General features: G+C 41.3%; 1 protein-coding gene across 1 annotated transcript in view; it reads left to right on the top strand.

Moving 5' to 3' along the window:
* The window catches only part of PTPN12 (protein tyrosine phosphatase non-receptor type 12), a 57,956-nt gene that overhangs the window by 18,152 nt on the left and 22,319 nt on the right, over positions 1–17,485 (top strand). The window contains exons 2-5 of the mRNA XM_056846291.1: positions 10,013–10,121; positions 13,464–13,540; positions 14,687–14,782; positions 16,058–16,096. Of these exons, the coding sequence (XP_056702269.1) occupies positions 10,013–10,121; positions 13,464–13,540; positions 14,687–14,782; positions 16,058–16,096 (321 nt within the window). The remainder of the gene's footprint in view (positions 1–10,012; positions 10,122–13,463; positions 13,541–14,686; positions 14,783–16,057; positions 16,097–17,485) is intronic.

Here is a 17,485-nt window from a genome sequence, read left to right as displayed (position 1 = left end):
AAAGTCAGCCATACTATCTCAGGTTCATACTCTTGTAACTAGATTTATGCCATTACATGCCAGCAATACCCTTCCATCCTCTACATTGGACAAATAGATCAGTCCCTGTAACAAAGATTAAATGGACATAAGTGTGACATCAGAAACCAGTGGGGGAGCATTTTAACCTTCCAGGACATTCAGTTGCTGTTTTAAGAGTAGCAGTTCTCTTACAAAGGGATTTCCAAGGGAGATTAGGAAGGGAGACTGTTGAATTACTTCTAATAATGAAGCTCAAGACTATGCATTCTCCTGGATTTAATAGAGATCTGGGATTCCTGCCTCATTACCAATGCTGATTTCTCCACCCCCACTACCCTCTGCATATCACACCTAATCCAATCACGCCTGCTAATGTAATTTACTTCCTTTTGACATTTACATGCTATTGCCATTCTAATTCACTCTTCTGTACTTAAGGATAGATGGACTTGCATACTTGTTGTATCTGAAGAAGTGAGCTGTAACTCACGGAAGCTTATACCATGCCAGAAATTTTGTTAGTTTTTAAAGTGCTACTGGAATCTTGCTCTTTTGTAACACTACCAATCATTTAATCAAAGCCTGTGTTCCCCTTTTTATTTGATTGTGGGTGGTTGGGTTTTAAAGAATCTATCAGAGGCGGGGGGAATTAGACATTCTTCAGTCCAGTGAGCAGTTGCTTCAGAGTCTCCCCCCCCCCCAAGCCACCACAACTTGTGATTGTGCATGTGCATGTCATGGAAACTTTTCAGGGCCAAAATATTTGGAATAGATTGATGAAAAAATCTGGAAACACAATTTTTCATCAATTCTTCATTGATAAGTGGATGCTGTGTTTTTGGAAACACACTGAGAGGCAAGCTACACTGTACAATTTCTGAGTGCCTTCAGGTTGCAGCTGACTTGTGGTGATCCTGTAGGGTTTTTAAGGTTTCCCAGACTCTACTCACTTTTTCTGGAGCCAAACTAACTATGGGGATCGGCATTTCAGAAGTCTACAGTGGCCTGATTTGGTTTGAGACTGCAGTGTGGGGGGGAAAGGGGCTCTTGCCTCCCCACTACCATTTTTCAGAGCCGAAACAGCCCCTGGGGGAGTTTTTTGCTCTATTTATGTAAATATGTATTTTAGATATTTTATATGTTTATATGTATTTGCTTATGACCTTGTTAATGAGCAATAAACTGAACTGAACATTTTGGAGCTACGCTTGCAGCTAGTAAAGAGAATGGTAAAAGTTGAACCTAGCTGGGGTAGCCTTCTCTGACTATAATTAGAAATCCCAAATGTGAGCCATTTCAGCACAATGTTCCTCTTTAATGTTTAGTATTAAACACGCTGTGATGATTATTAGTAAAAGTCTTTTCTGGTAACTTGCTCAAATACTATTGAGCTCTATTACAAATAGCCCTCTTGTAGAAAGTACATTCCTTGGCTCATAGTAATGGGCTAAACAGGAAGGGTGAACATTTTTATCATGTTTTGTCCAGTTAAAAGAGAATTGTGGGTTTGGGCAAAGGTTTTCTCTAATTACTCATGCTATTGAGGTCAAGCTATTATGACCTCAGTATAACCGTATTGTACTGATCCATTTAGTTTGTCGCTGAAGAATGAAGTTTGCTATTTTGGAAGATCAGATGTTCTTAGTGTGTCACAAAAGCAAAAGGGTGAGCATCTTTTGTGGTTCTTAGAGGTCTATAGGAGCTAAGCAAGAGGAGAAGAGGGAGGATGTGCAGGGGGGCATTTCCATTGGCTTATGCTATTAGTCTAGAGCCCTGTGGGCGGTAGGATTACCTAGGGGGGCTCTAAGAGGCAAGGGGGCAGCAGGGTGGGCACTAGAGGTGGGACCCTTCAACTGTGTTGTTGGATAGGGTAGGGGGCGCTGGGGTTGAGTTTGTGGAACCAAGGGGGCAGTGGCCCGAAAAGTTTGGGAACCACTGGCTAGAGCAATATTCTGCAATTTTAGGGATTCTCCTTCTCCACCCAGGTAAATGTTTTGGACAGTGGTCAGTCAGAATTAGGAATTTGTATTAGAATAAATGGGGCTCTCCAAGGACTTGAAGGGGAAGAGAAATGCCAGGCTCCACTCCCTGTACTTGCTTGAGTTTTTCTGTGTCCCAGGTCCAGCTTCTTGTTGGTTGCCATTTGTTCCCCTGCTTGCCTTTTAATGGCTCTCCTTGTTCTCCCTTTGGGATTTTTAAAGCCCTTCTTTGTTTTCTAGAAATTTCTCAGAAAATCTGATGGTTTTCTGGGGTTTGCAGAAATCTATATCCTAGTTGGTCCCGTTGTGTGTGTTTTTATCCAGCTAGGACCATTTGATTTTTAGATGCAAATAATTGTGAGTCAGGCCCATTCTTCCAGAGCATATCCTGTTTTACTGTTGGTGGTATCCTTTGGTTCCATGTTTTCTTACAGTGGCTTTCATCCTCTTATCCATTAGTTTTTAGATATGACATTGTGCCTTCCAACCAGAAGCAAAGGAGAAGGTTAAAGGGTAGGGTCACCTTTGGTGCGGCCACAAATGTTGTATAGGACATTCTGTTCCTAGCTGAAAGAGCCTGTCTGTCCTCTGTTTTCTATCCCTTGTATGCTTGTTTGTGTGTAAAAGTACTGTCAGGTTGCAGCTGACTTATGGTGATCTTGTAGAGTTTTCAAGGCAAGAGATGTTAGGAGATGATTTGTCATTGCCTTCCTCTACATAGCGACCCTGGAACTATAAATATATTCATATAAATACAGTTGACTTGTCTGTAGTGCCATTTTTATGTCCTTTTTTAAAACTTGAGGCTTGGAGGGCATTTTGTGATGGTGTTGTGGGTTTGGAAGGCAATAGTAGGCTAAAGATTAAGAGCTATTGGTATAAAGGGTTGTACTACGATGATGATGATGATTTTTATCCCACCCTCATCCCTGGCCGAAGCTGGGCGGCTACCAACAAATATCAGTATAACAAATACAACAAACCATTAATACATAATTGATACATAAACATAAAAATAATCCTAATAACATCAACAGTTTAAAATTACAGACCGATAGCTTTCGTCCTAGAGCATAATAACCACAGTGTGGTACAACAAGACCATTGCCCCCCCCCCCACAGGCTAGTTGGTAACAGACAAAAAGAAGGAGGGGGGTAGTAAAGGAAACCGTAGCTGCCTTCAACTTTAGGCCTGGTGGAATATTTCTGTTTTGCAGGCCCTCCGGAACTCTTTGAAGGACCTGCAGGGCCCTGGTCTCATTTGAAAGGGAGTTCCACCAGGCTGGTGCCGGGGCTGAAAAAGCCCTGGCCCTAGTTGAGGACAGCTGGACACTCTTTGGCCAGGGACCACCAACAATTTGTTATTAGAGGAGCGTAGTGCACTCTGAGGAGCATACAGGAGAGGCTGTGGGTGATCAGAACACTCAATCCAAAACTGTATGTACTTACTTTTGTGTTCTGCTATTTCTCCAAGATATCTATTTCCAGCTGTATACTGCTGATGTTTAGAACTGCTAAATTGTAGAGATGAAGCAACTACTGTATGATCCTTCTAGGCTTCTCTCAATGGGAAAAGAAAGCTTCCAGTTCTGATTCAGCTTTTTAGCTCCTCCTCCCGGTAACCTGAACATTTAATCTTTGAATTTAGTTGTAGCTGCATTAAAAGCTCCCATATCAATAAAAATAGAAAGATGTTTATAAACAAATATATAGACTTTTTCATGAGGCATCTGCTGTTTTTAGAACAACCCACACTTGTCTGCCAGAGCACTACAGGTCAAAAGCTTCTCTTTATAGTTTGCCTACTCAAACAAATTGCCGGAGATTACATGAAATAAACTCTTCAATCATGATTGTGTATTTTTGTTAGCTAATGTTTGCAGTTAGCAATCCAAAGGGAAACTTTTCTTTCATATAACAGTTGACAAAACAAATACTAGAATTTAATTGGGCTTCTTCTTGTTTTCTGTTGTGTTGAGTTTATAGATGAAGCTCTTCCAATTTTTTCTAGTGTAGAAAATCAAGAGCAAATAAATTATGCCAGCACTAAACATATATCAAGTGGTGTTTGTGTGTATATTTTGGGCAATTTATCTGCATAATTGTAAAGGACTTGCGACGTATTTTATCTTTGTGGCTTCTGTGTAGTCTCACATGGGACTATGCATGTGTAGGCCAGACACAGAGATGAGTGCTCCAAAGCTTTCTAGCACTTTCCAAGGTGCTCAGAGTGTTCCTCCGGTGTCACCAGCACTTCCCACTCAAACTAGCATGTGATGAAGGTGAGGAGAACACTTCTCCATCAGTCCATCCTTTGCTGCCATGGAGGTAGGATAGTTTTTCTCACTTTCTTAGTTTTTACCTCAGAATTCCTTCTTCATGAGGAAATGGTGCTTTTCAAAAAATTGTCAGAGTGCTGCACTAAAATGGCTCAGTCAGATGACCATGAGTTGTGCCTCATGTGGTTCTCGTAGGTTATCCGGGCTGTGTAACCGTGGTCTTGGTATTTTCTTTCCTGACGTTTCGCCAGCAGCTGTGGCCGGCATCTTCAGAGGAGTAACATCTTCAGAGGAGTAACGTCAGGAAAGAAAATACCAAGACCACGGTTACACAGCCCGAATAACCCACGAGAACCAATGAACTCTGACCGTGAAAGCCTTCGACAATATTTTGTGCCTCATGTGTTTGAGAGAGTCCCATAACATTGGGGCCTGTACCGTTTGCCACCAGTTCATACCAAAAGCCCACCAAGAGAGGGCTTCGCATTTGAAGGCTTTTCTATGGGACAAGGCACTCTGAGTGCCAGAAAAAGATCAACTCATGAAGAGGGTTTCAGATCTCGAGAAAAGGGATCCATGCTATATGTATTGGCTTCGGAATTGACTCCTTGATTGGCTCTGAGGCAGCTGCAGCCTTTGTTCTAGCACCTTCATCCCTCGACTTGTTGCCACCTCATGGAGTGAACAAGTATAAGTTGACTTCCAACCAAGGGCCAACACCACCAGCTCCAGACTTTTGGGGGCCACATCAAACCCCTGGTTCTCTTACTTGCCACTTCTGACCCTGATGGGGGGGGGGCTGTGGGGCCATCAGGGGATATTTTATCCCCTGTCAGCTCCGATGACTGCTATCCTTGACACCAAACCCCAGCTGGAACCTTTGATATCATCTGCCTTTTTTCAGCTGGCTCTGGTCATGGATCTTGCAGGGTTCTGACTCAGAAGCTGGCTTCTCACCTCCCACAGAGCTTGGTACTGGTGTGCTGTTGGCCCCTTAACTGGATGAGATAGTAGGAAACTCAGCCCCGTTTCACCTACCAAAGACTTCCAGCTTTATGCAGAATAGTTTTTAAGGATGGCAAAATCATTAGAACTCAGTGTCCTGTGTTTGGATCTGAAGTCCTCGGATCTGATATTGAAAGTCCTGTATTCCAATAATACTGGTTTAGTTGCTTTCCCAATGTTACAGGGTTTTCCGGACATTGCCACAGGCATTTGGGCTAAACCAGACTCTATTCTCTTTCACAGAGAAATTAGAAAACAGGTATAGGGTATGAGAGGAAGGTTAGGAATTTTTATTTACGCATCCCTTGTCTAGTTCGTTAATGAGGGAGGTTATGCCACCTAAGTGCCACTCAGGCTCCCACATCTCACCTTTCGATAGGGATGGCCAGAAATTAGATAGAATAGGTCGAAACTTTATTTGTCTGAGGCTCTGACCTTAAGAATGGCCAACTTCAGTGCCATCATGGGGCGAAATCAGATGACTTTGTGGAATCTAATTTCTCAGCCCTACCTGATGACAAGAAGACACTGGCTAAACTTACTTGGGCCAAGGGGTGAAGTTGGGTAAGCATCACTTAAATGCTGCAAGACATGCAGCAGACTGTGCCAATAGGACCATGGCTTCTGCCATCTTCTGAGGCACTGTTCATGGCTGCGTTCAATGGCCCTTCCAAATGAGACATGGGCTAAAGTAGAGGACTTCCTTTTCAAGGGCAAGGAAATTTTTAGATTGCAGACTGATGATGCTCTAGATAGGATGTGTAAGAACTAAGTGACCACAGAAACTTTGGGAATTACAGGTCCTCCTGTTCAGATTCATATACTCTTGTACTGCCTTGGACATGCTGTTCAGCCACAGTATCACAGGCTGTATAGATATCAGCTGTCTTCACAGGAGATGCCTTACCATCCCCATTACAATCTACACCAACAGGAGAAGGAGCATCAGGGCAAAAAGAGGAATAAGCAAACCCCCTAATCTCCAAGGATCACTATGGTCATGGAGAATCTTTCCTGTGACTAGAGCCAGCATGGTGTAGTGGTTAAGAGCAGTAGATTCTAATCTGGAGAACCAGGTTTGATTCCCCACTCCTACACATGAATCCTGCTGCGTGACCTGCTGCGTCACAGTTCTCTTAGAGCTCTCTCAGCCTCACCTACCTCACAAGGTGTCTGTTGTGGGAAGAGAAGGAGATTATAAGATGGTTTGATTCTCCTTAAAAGATAGAGAAAATTGGTATATAAAAACCAACTCTTGTTCTACTGCACACAGTCCCCTCTCCCCAATTTCTTAATAGGTTAGTGCCATGTGCAGCTGCATTGAATGCGATGACCCAGGACTCTCTGATACTTTCTGTTGTTGAAAATGGTTATTACCTGCAGTTTTTTTCGTTGTCCATTGGCCTGTTGCATGCCATTTTGTTCTCCCCCTGCATTACAGCAGGAGGTTGCTCTGTTCCTTAATAAAGGGGCCACTGAATATGTGCCTGAAACTGACATTTTGTATGGTTTCTATTCAAAGTACTTCTTAATAGACAAGAAAGATGGGGGCAAGAGGCCCATTTGGACCTCAGAGATCTTAAGTTTCTAAAGGTTTCCAGATTCCATATTAACTTTAACTGATGTTTTGTCCTCCTTAGAGGCAAATTCTTGGTTTTCAGTAATTGACTTTATGGATGCTGATTTCCGCATACCTATTCACCAGAACTGCAGGAAGTAGGTATGTTTCCAGTGTGGGACAACACATTACCAATATACTGTCTTGCCTTTTGGCCTAGCTACATCTCTAAGAATGTTTGCTAAACTTCACAGTGAGTTGGGGGCTGCTAGCGGAATCAAAATTTGGAAACCACACATACCCACCCCACTCACTCTCTCACAAGTGGAGCGGGTTCTATGAAAGAAGCAGCTTTATGGGTGAAATGGGACTTCTGTTTAGCAGGAAATATTGACCTCTCTGAATTTGTTCAGTTAGTGGGAGTTTGGATGCACTCTGATAAGTAAGAATATATGGTGAGAAATGATGGAAAAGAACTGAGGTATTTGAGAAGTGCCCTAGAGCTCACAAAATAGTTGCTAAATAATTGAAATATTAAACAAGCAAATAAACATCTAGGGGAGCAGTTTTTAAAAATAGGCTCTTGGAATGGCAGTGATGTTGCAAGGCACCAGGACGCAGAAGACAATTCTGAATTTCATGTTTGGATTGGGAAGTAAATTAGTAGCCCTCAGTTAGCAGACGTAAGTACTTTGCACAAATCACAGTGCTGGAGTTTGGATCTTTGCTGACCTGAAACTGATAAAGGCAGTGATGTTGGTTATTTGCAAAATTTTCTAGTGCTGTAAATAGAGAGTTTAGCATGTTTACTTTGACTTGTACTTAACAGAGACAATGTAAAAAGTATTCCATGCTAGATTTGTCCCAATAACAATAGATGCTTGAACTGAAATTTCTTACTTAATTCAATCAAATGTGGATTAAATGTTAAGCTCAAACAAATTTAAAGCTTTATGTGGAAATTATTTTTATTGGAATATTAGCTGTAAAGATTTAAAGGCAACATCGTGTATTTTTCCCTTACGGATTTAAATTGAAGAGGGGAACCCCCCCTGAAGACACTGAAAACTGGCACACAAATTTTACTGTGCCTAAGGAACAGTGCATATGTGGCTTGTCTTCTTTTTCAATAGAATTTAACTGTTCCACAGATGTCATTGTGGAACCTCAGTTGTAGGGTTACTCTCTCTTCACTTGCATTATGTATTTGTTCCATTTCACGTTGTGCATTATAATATACCTTCCACCATGTGAGAGAAGCTATACAAAGAAAGAATTTTAGTTTTGCCCTTTCCCAGTCAACCAGGTGAATTCATACAGTGATTTTTAAAAATCCGGATTATTATATGCATTTTTGGCTTTATTTCCCACTCCCACCCAGAAATCAGTTGAACATGTATTTTCTCTGTTTCTAAGAATAATTTCCTGTAAACATTAATAACAGCCTTCAAACAAGCCACACTTGCCTAACATTGAATCTTTCGAAATGGAACATTTTTTGCAATAAATAAAGCATTTGAAAAATTATGGAACATTTTTGGCTAGAGGAGAACATCTACCTTCTCTGAACATGGAAGAGAGAATTAACTCTGAGCTGCTCATAGGGTTGCCAACCTCCAGGTGGCACCTGTAGATCTCCCACTGTTACAGTTGATCTCCAGGCGACCAAGATCAGTCAGTTCCCCCTGGAGAAAACGACTGCATTGGAGGATGCCATATTATATATTTTCTGCTGATGTCTCTGCCCTCTACAGGCCCCACCTCCCATATCTCCAGGTATTTACCAACCCAGAGCTAGCAACCCTACGTGATCCAGCAGCAGGCATGTGTTGGTGTCTTTACCTTCCTTCAGCTTTTTCCTTGCTAGCTGTTTCAAAGCAGTTGGTCTTACATGGCCACTGCGGTGAGAAGGAGTCAGTCCTGCTGATCCAGAAGCCGTCATGGGGTGGTCTTTTTGCCTGCCTTTCCCCTGGTGCATGTTGTGTGCAGTTGATGAGGAATCAAGGAATTGGTAGAAGTGTATCTCTGTGAAAGTTTATCTGATTCCTACATGACTGACACATTATAACCTATAAAATAAAGTCTTGCTTTTGAAGCCTTTTGTCTTATGCAGTGCAGTGTTTCTATAACCTACCACGTTGTCGTGTCACCGCTTTGAAACAGGAAATATATTATTCCTGTTAAAAATATATCTCTTCTGCCTTATGCAGCAACAGTCACTATCTTTCAAACCGCTTCTGTAAAACAGTGAATAAGCAGAACTTGAAATATTGACTTCTTTGTAGAAAACAATGTCCTGAGTAAATATGCATGGACAGTGTAGGTCTTAAAACTGAATAAGATAGGGCACTTCTTGGACTAAATGTAGACAGAAGTATTCTATATAAACTCCATGCTGCCTCTTATACTATCCATTAACAAAGTGGAAATCAGAGTGTCATTTTCCCATACTCTTAAGGAGTCCATGTTTGTCTTGTGAGAGTCCATGTTTGTCTTGTGAATGTGTGTACAGCAGTTTAGTGGGGGGTTTTGGCTGGATACTTTTGACCACACTGTAAATGTTGATCTCCTTATATTTTTATATTTGTAGTTTTATCCTTCCTCTTCCCACCCTACCCCACCTGGTGTGGGTGTGCTAGCAGTTTTGCTGGGCTATTTTATTGCTACAATTGTTTTATTGTGTAATAGAATGGATGTTTTGTTTTAAATTAAGAGTGTATGCTTTCTCCTTTAGGCTGTAAGGGCATACGTTTTTTTAAAAAAGAAGGAAAGCCCAACCCCCCAACAACTGCAAACTTCCATACTATTTCCAGTGATATCTCTGAGGATTCTCCAGGGCTGAGAAGTGGGACAGGCCAGGCTGCTTTACAGACGACTCATTTTTTTCTTGATGTCCTCAAAGCAGTGTTGGTGATAGGTTATCAAAATGTGCTCTTAACTATCAGCATACAAATCCAACATTGCACAAGGGAAAAGTATTCCATGTTGTGAGTAACCGCTCCATGATATGACTATTGCTCAGTATTAGCTTCAGGTTAAAGAGAACTGTGCGGGGTCATGGTGGTTGAAAAGAGCAACTAAACTTATTCCTATACAGCAACTTCTTTGTTGAAAAAGTATTTTGAAGCAGCTGAAAAAAAATAACTTAAACCAGAACATTTTAATTACAGAGGCTAAGGAGGCTATCAACCAAGTATAGAACAGAAAAGATCTACCCTACAGTCACAGGAGAAAAAGAAGAAAATGTGAAAAAGAACAGATACAAGGATATACTGCCATGTAAGCCCAACTCTTCTTTTAAATAGACAGTTTAATAACATTTAATAAGGTATCTTGCCAGTTAACATTTACAATATCTTGAATAAGTAAATTAGATGGTAATTATTTGCTGGAAGTAGTATTTTTTAAAAGCGTCTTCATCTGCCAAAGTGAATGTTTCTTTGTATAAGTGTCGGCCTCCTAGTTTCTATTTAAAAACCGTTTTCAAGGCTTAAAATCTGTTAATGACTTTGATCTCTGAACCAGTGTAGCAAAACCCTTTTGTAATTAATCTGATATATAAAACACAGTTTTCTTAAAGGATCTGTGTTCTGAATCTTACCTGGAAAAGGGCAGATCTTGGGATGGAGAGATGAAATAGTTCTGTGAATTTTTAATAACCAACAGCTCTACAGTGTTTGATTAATTCAGTTAAGAACCACTAAATATCCATCAGCATAGATATTGGAATTCTGAATATATGGTCTGACTGACAACCTATTTTTCAAGATAATATTTTAGTGGGCAAAAGATTGGTTACTGTCTGTACAAATATTGGACTTAGCTCTTTTTAATAATGCAAAAAATCTTCTGTTCAGACCTTCTAGATCTGCTTCTACTCTGGATGTACTTCTGGCTATGAAGGTTATTTTAACCAGAAGTTAAGCAGATCACCTGGGTAATCTGGACTGTAGCACCAACAGCTAACTGCAAGTTCCTTCCTGGTGCCAGAAAAACACCAAAAATAAAATTATATAATTAGTCTATAGGGATGGCACTTTATCACATGATGAAAGCAGTGATAGCCTGTCTTACCAAATGTGTGTAATCTATTTGTCTCAGTTGTTTCACCGTTTACTTTTGTGCTTGGAACAGAATAGTTCTGCTTGGCACCTTCTTTGTGGTGTGGGTTGACTTGGCATAATCAGAGTGTCTATCTCTTTGAAGATGAATCTTTATGGGAAACCTGCCTCCCGGAAAAGACTTTTTTTCAGCATAATGACAATAGTGATAATAACCAAATGTTACTTTAATAAGGTTATATATTTGAAAAGCGACCTGGAACAAGAATTATTAGTGACAGTTGAGGCAACCTTTAGTTTCAAACTACAGAAGGCTAATTTTCATAACATTTATAAAGAATTGAGAATTTTAACAGGAGTTTCCCACCCAGCACCCATAGAAGCCGTTCTCAGTATGCCCCAAATCTGCTGGACATGTCTGCCCACCCTTGATCTGAGCCTTCTTGTCCCTCTGCTCAGTGGCCCAGGCCCTATACCACTGGTTTGTCTGCATGGAAAACACCCTGCATGAGCTCTAGGCACTGTTTGCACTTAAGCCTGAGGTCCCTCAGTTCTGTGGCTGAGAGCCTGGAATCCCAAGGTCTGTCCACACAGAAGGGCCACCATCATTTGGATGAAGAGTTCCATCCACTCCACCGGCAACTTTCTGTGTGTCTGGTGCCAATAAGGGTCCATCTCCCCTCCAAAAATAACACCCCCCAGACAGAGTCCAAGAACACTTGGGGGGAGCTGCAGGGGCAATGGAGCTTTTAGCCTCTGTCTCCACCTCTGTGTCTCCTGAGAGAAAACAGGTGTGACTCTCTCAGCGCAGCTTTCCAATAAGGCGGATGACCAACAGGGTCAGGCTTCTGCATGCACTAGCTGTGTTCCAACGGTGGGCTTGTTCTGTGGGCAAAGCTCTGGGTGAAACAGCTGGTCAATGGTTGGAGCCAGAGCATTCCCGATTGGATCATAACCTGAAGCAGAAAAGAAACACATACCAGCATAAGGGCCAAGGGCTTATTGTTGGGTGCAGAAGGCTCCCTTTGTGGTCTCCAGATGGCCCAGTCAGCAGCCCTTGGGGGTCTGTGACAATGCCGTAGGCCCCCCTCCCTTGGCTTCAGACTCCCCAATGTCCAAGTCTCTGTCACCTATCTGCACCTTCTGTCAATGCCAGCAGTAACTGATGGGTCCTCCTTGGCATGTGCTCCATGGGGGGGGGGGTTTCCTGCAAGGGAATGAGTGCTGGGAGACCTCTGCCACCCACTGCGCTGTGCATGGTGGGCCTGAGGTCAAAACTCCCACCCCATCGCTCCCTATCCATGGTGGTGCCTGGCAGCTGTCAGGGCAGACAGAATAGGGCAGAGCTGCCCCCAGCCCGGCAGCTGTTCTGTGTCAGCCCCCACAAAACATACCCTTGTGCCCTGGGGCAAGGGGGCATTTGTTCTGGGGCTCCTGCCTATGGAAAAGGAAGGGGGAAAAGAAAGTTTTTGGGGAACGGTCCCTGGCTTCCCTAGCAGTGTGCGTCTGCCCTGAGCAGATGGGGCCCTGAACTGGAAGAGGTCAGCCACAGAGTGTGTGGACCTTGCTCTCCCAGTTGTTTGTAGGTGCAAAGAGTTCGCCCTTTTGTGCAAAGTGCTCTCTCTGTGCTTTCCCGACCATCAAAGTGCCATGCTGCTTTCTCTAAGTCCCAATGGCAGGTAGCTGTCAGACAGTGTTCCATGCAGCGAGCCCTACCTGCTGAGGTGTGGAGCATCCTGGCAAGGGTTGACAAAGGGAATGGGGGCCGCCATTGGTTCCTGTGGGGGGCTTGTCCATCCTGGAGCCTTCCCGTTGGTTGCTCACTTCGTCGGCATCCTAAGCACTTTTGCCCCATGTAGCCCAATGGGCAATTATGCCGTTTTTAACGGCATGACTTTGTGCCTGAAAAAGGGGGCATTCCTGGGCACAGGGAGTGGACTAGTTTCGTCTCTGCCCCTGAATTGTCGCCATTTATGCCGGTGTAGAGCCCTAGCTCAGATATGCTGGCATATGGGTCAGTCCAACCCTATGACCCTTCTCCCCTTTAGAATTGCACTGTTAGTGGAGCACAGCACCATCCTTACTGTGCTGACTTGGAATTGCCTTACTGTGTCCTAGTTGTAAGAATTCTGGATTAGAAGGATTTGGTGTTGCATTTTACCTGTAAATTTTAGTTTAAACTCTTGTTATCTGGTCTGAGCTTGGATATAAGTGTTTTAAAATAAAACAGTAAGTTTTATATAAACATTGGGTTTGCTTCTAAGGAATGTAGTGAACAGCTACCTTTAATCTTATAGTCAATAATAAAAATAATCTCTAGAAACATGACGTTAGTCCTATCACTGTAATAAATATGAATCCTGTTCCTGAAACAAGTCTGTGAATGGCTTGAGTTTAGTATAGCAGTGATTGATTCCTAATACTGAAAATTTGTTTACCTTTTAAAATGGTGCTGTAAATCATTTCTGATCAGTATCACATTTGTTTTGTGTAATATTATGGAGAGTGCCTGCAAAATATAACATGCAAAATAATTCTTCATAAATATATTATCTTTTAGTTGACCACAGCAGAGTTAAACTGACTTTAAAAACTCCCCCACAAGATTCAGACTACATCAATGCAAATTTTATTAAGGTATGTATTTATATAACTGTTTCATAATGAAATTTTTAAAATCTTACCGCACTTTCCTTGGTGGAGAAACAAAACTGATGTTTGTTAAACCTGAACCCCCCAAAAAAGGAGAAAAGGGGATTCTCAAAGTCATTGGTACATGAATAAGAAATCACTAGACTTGTACCAAAATCCTTGAACCGCAGAACTTGATGCCTTAGAGACAATACATCTGATAACAGTAACATACAATAATAATGTAAATATCAACACATTGTATCACCAAATACACACACACTCACACAAGAAGGTTTGATTGTGTCCCAATAAGTAAGGGTCACAGCTCAGATACACTTACTTCAGCATTTGTAATGTATTAATACTCTCTCAACAGATGATGCTATAGTTTGTCTTAATGATGTGGGGATTTTTTGTTGTTTTTTAATGTTTTTTAAAAATGCAATTTTATTTGTTTTAATTTGATAGCTGCCTTGGTGGCCCTTGAGGGTGGAAAGGTGGGATATAAATTTTGTAAAATAAAAATAGTAATGGATATATGTAATCATTTTCTCCATATGAGGCTGCCAAATACCATTTGACAATAAACAAAAAACTCTGATGTTGTACGGTAACTTCTGCAAGTTTCAGGTTTATGAAAAAAGTGGTAGAGAGATCTGGATTTGGAAAAACCAGAACAATCAACTCTACTGATTGTAGGTAGATATAAGGAACCTAGGGGGCCAGGAAAAAATCTCATGTATTCCATTGGGTAGGAGAGCTAAGCTTACCAGCTCATTCAGTGAATTGGCTGTAGTAGTGATTTTTATATTTCTGTTTGAATTTGCTGGTCTTATTTTCATGAGGCTTGTATCCTGCCCTTCTGTATTAAAAGGTAGTATATGATAAAATTAGATGGTCTCACTCTCTTCTTTATACATATACTCTGGAGTATTTTTCTTGTATTATCAGTCTGAATGGTGCATTCTTCCACTTTTGGTCCTCCTTGGTTTGAAGATTAACATGTTGACATTTTGGACGTCCATCCTTAAGCAGAATCAGCCTTTGAATTTTCATGTCTTAGGTGACTGGCTTATGTTATAAAATGTGTTCATTCTCACAGCACATCTATAACTGTTAACTACATTCAAGTGTGTGTTAAAATTTCAGGGTGTCTATGGGCCAAAAGCATATGTAGCAACCCAGGGACCGCTAGCAAATACAGTAATAGATTTCTGGAGGATGATATGGGAGTACAATGTTGCAGTAAGTATCCTGCCTCGCTATTCAGTTCTGTCATGTGAACATTTTTGTAACAGGTGCCTTGCAATTTAACATACTTACCAATCGTCTGTGTGCCAGCATCACTTGATGTACCCATATATTTCCTGACAGATGTTGCTATCTCTCAGCACTTGACTTGTGTTATCTCTGCTATGAAAGTTTTCCATTGAAGTGAATTGTCATCCAAGAATAAATTGTTAGTTGGTACTCCTCAAAATGGTGGCATCGTCGTGTGTGCCTTTGAGCCACAGGCTCACACCTTTGCTTTGATTATCCTGAAGGATGTTGGAACTTATGGAAATTATACCACATGTGGACTCAAGTTCTGTGGCAGAATACGCTGTCTAGCTCGAGTCAAGGAAAGAAAGAGGAGGAAGAACCAATGTAACAGTTGTAGGTTATTATTCTCCAACTGTTAACCTCCCCTTGTAGTGTAATGTTATGAGAGGTCTGACTTCAGTGGCTTATGGTACATTTTTGCCTCCCTTTGGCAAGCCACATGCACTGCTAACTATAAATATAACAGAGAGCCCTGCCCTGCATGCAAGACTATCACAAGGAAAAGTGTTAGTCTGCCCAGTGGAATGAGCTGATAGCAGGCTGTCGAATTTGATATCTTGTGACTCTAGCATTACAAATCATGTAACTTTTCCATTTAACCATTTTAGGGAGTATTGCTGGATTGCATTTGTAATTACTATGTATAACATGCACGTGGGTTTCAGCAGCTTTTCAAAGTGTGGGCTTCTGTTATGGTACATAGTGTAAGTGCGATATGAGTGTGTATGTTTTGTGAATCATATTTATATGTTAGATATTGACACTTGTAAAATTAGTACCTTTTTACATGCTATTTATGTGCTGATGTTCTTGAGTATTTCTCTACTTTAGTAATTGTGAATTGCTGTATCTGAACATTTTTATCCTATCCTTGATCCAAGAAGCTCAGGGTGGCATACATGGTTTCTGCCCCCCCCCCAATCTTCCCCATGAGAAAGTCCTGTGAGATAGCTGTGCTGGTCATTGAACATAATAAAGTTTATCTATCTATGAGATAGCTTAGGTTCAGAGATGGTGAGTGGCCCAGGGTCACCTAATAAACTTCGTGGCTGAATGGGAATTTGAACTTGGGTCTTCTGTATCTTGGTCAGACATCTGAACCACTCAAATCACGCTGGCTCTTACGTTGGAGAATGCATGAGCAAGATTTAATAGCATTTTAAAAGTCTTATATTTATTTATATTTCTCCTTTCCAGATTATTGTAATGGCTTGTCGAGAATTTGAAATGGGAAGGGTATGTATACATGGTTTGAGGGTGTGTTTGCAGCCTTTGGCAAATATGCTACTTAAACAATTTTCTGTATTGGCTTCTCACAGTGGAGGACCACAAATAATGTTTTTCCATACTATGTTTTTTTCACAAATTGCAAAGTTCTCTGATATCAGATTTTATAAAATTCAGTGTGGTAGGTCTGATGAAACGTATTAATGGTATGAGAACAGTTGAGAATGAACACTTAAACAAGATGACACAAGGGCTAAGTGCAATATTTGCAACACAACCTTGCGGGTGTAAAATTAAAAACAAAAAATATTCAGAAAGCAAATAGAGACCTGTGTGTGTGTGTGTGTGTGTGTGTGTGTGAAGTGCCATCAAGTCACTTCCGACTCATGGCGACCCTATGAATGAAAGTCCTCCAAAATGTCCTATCTTTGACAGCCTTGCTCAGATCTTGCAAATTGAAGGCTGTGGCTTCCTTTATTGAGTCAATCCATCTCTTGTTGGGTCTTCCTCTTTTGCTGCTGCCCTCAACTTTTCCTAGCATGACTGTCTTTTCCAGTGACTCTTGTTGTCTCATGACGTGACCAAAATACGATAGCCTCAGTTTAGTCATTTTAGCTTCTAGGGTCAGTTCAGGCTTGATTTGATCTATAACCCACTGATTTGTTTTTTTGGCAGTCCACGGAATCCGTAACACTCTCCTCCAACACCACATTTCAAAGGAATCTATTTTCTTCCTATCAGCTTTCTTCACTGTTCAGCTTTCACACCCATACATAGTAATAGGGAATACAATGGCATGAATTAATCTACTCTTGGTGGCTGGTGACATATCCTTACACTTCAAAATCTTTCCTAGCTCCTTCATGGCTGCCCTTCCCAGTCTCAATCTCCTTCTAATTTCTTGGCTGCAGTCTCCCTTTTGGTTGATGGTGGAACCAAGGAATAGAAAATCTTGAACAATTTCAATTTCCTCATTGCCAACCTTAAAGTTGTGTAATTCTCCTGTAGTCATTACTTTTGTTTTCTTGATGTTCAGCTGTAGTCCTGCTTTGGCACTTTCTCTTTTAACTTTCAGCAGTAGTCGTTTCAAATCTTCACTATTTTCTGCCAATAATGTAGTGTCATCAGCATATCTCAAATTATTAATGTTCCTCCCTCCAATTTTCACTCCCCCTTCATCCAAATCTAATCCAGCTTTCCTAATTATATGTTCTGCATATAGATTGAGGAGATAGGGAGATAAAATACATCCTTGTCTGACACCTTTGCCAATTGGAAACCATTCCGTTTCTCCATATTCTGTTCTAACTGTGGCCTCTTGTCCAGAGTACAGGTTGCACATCAAAACGATCAGATGTAGTGGCACACCCATTTCCTTTAAAACCAGCCATAGCTTTT

Source organism: Euleptes europaea, chromosome 3 (assembly GCF_029931775.1).
Source record: "Euleptes europaea isolate rEulEur1 chromosome 3, rEulEur1.hap1, whole genome shotgun sequence".
Lineage (NCBI taxonomy): Eukaryota > Metazoa > Chordata > Lepidosauria > Squamata > Sphaerodactylidae > Euleptes > Euleptes europaea.
The sequence above is the reverse complement of the archived record's forward strand: the minus strand, read 5'-3'. Positions and strand labels throughout refer to the sequence as shown.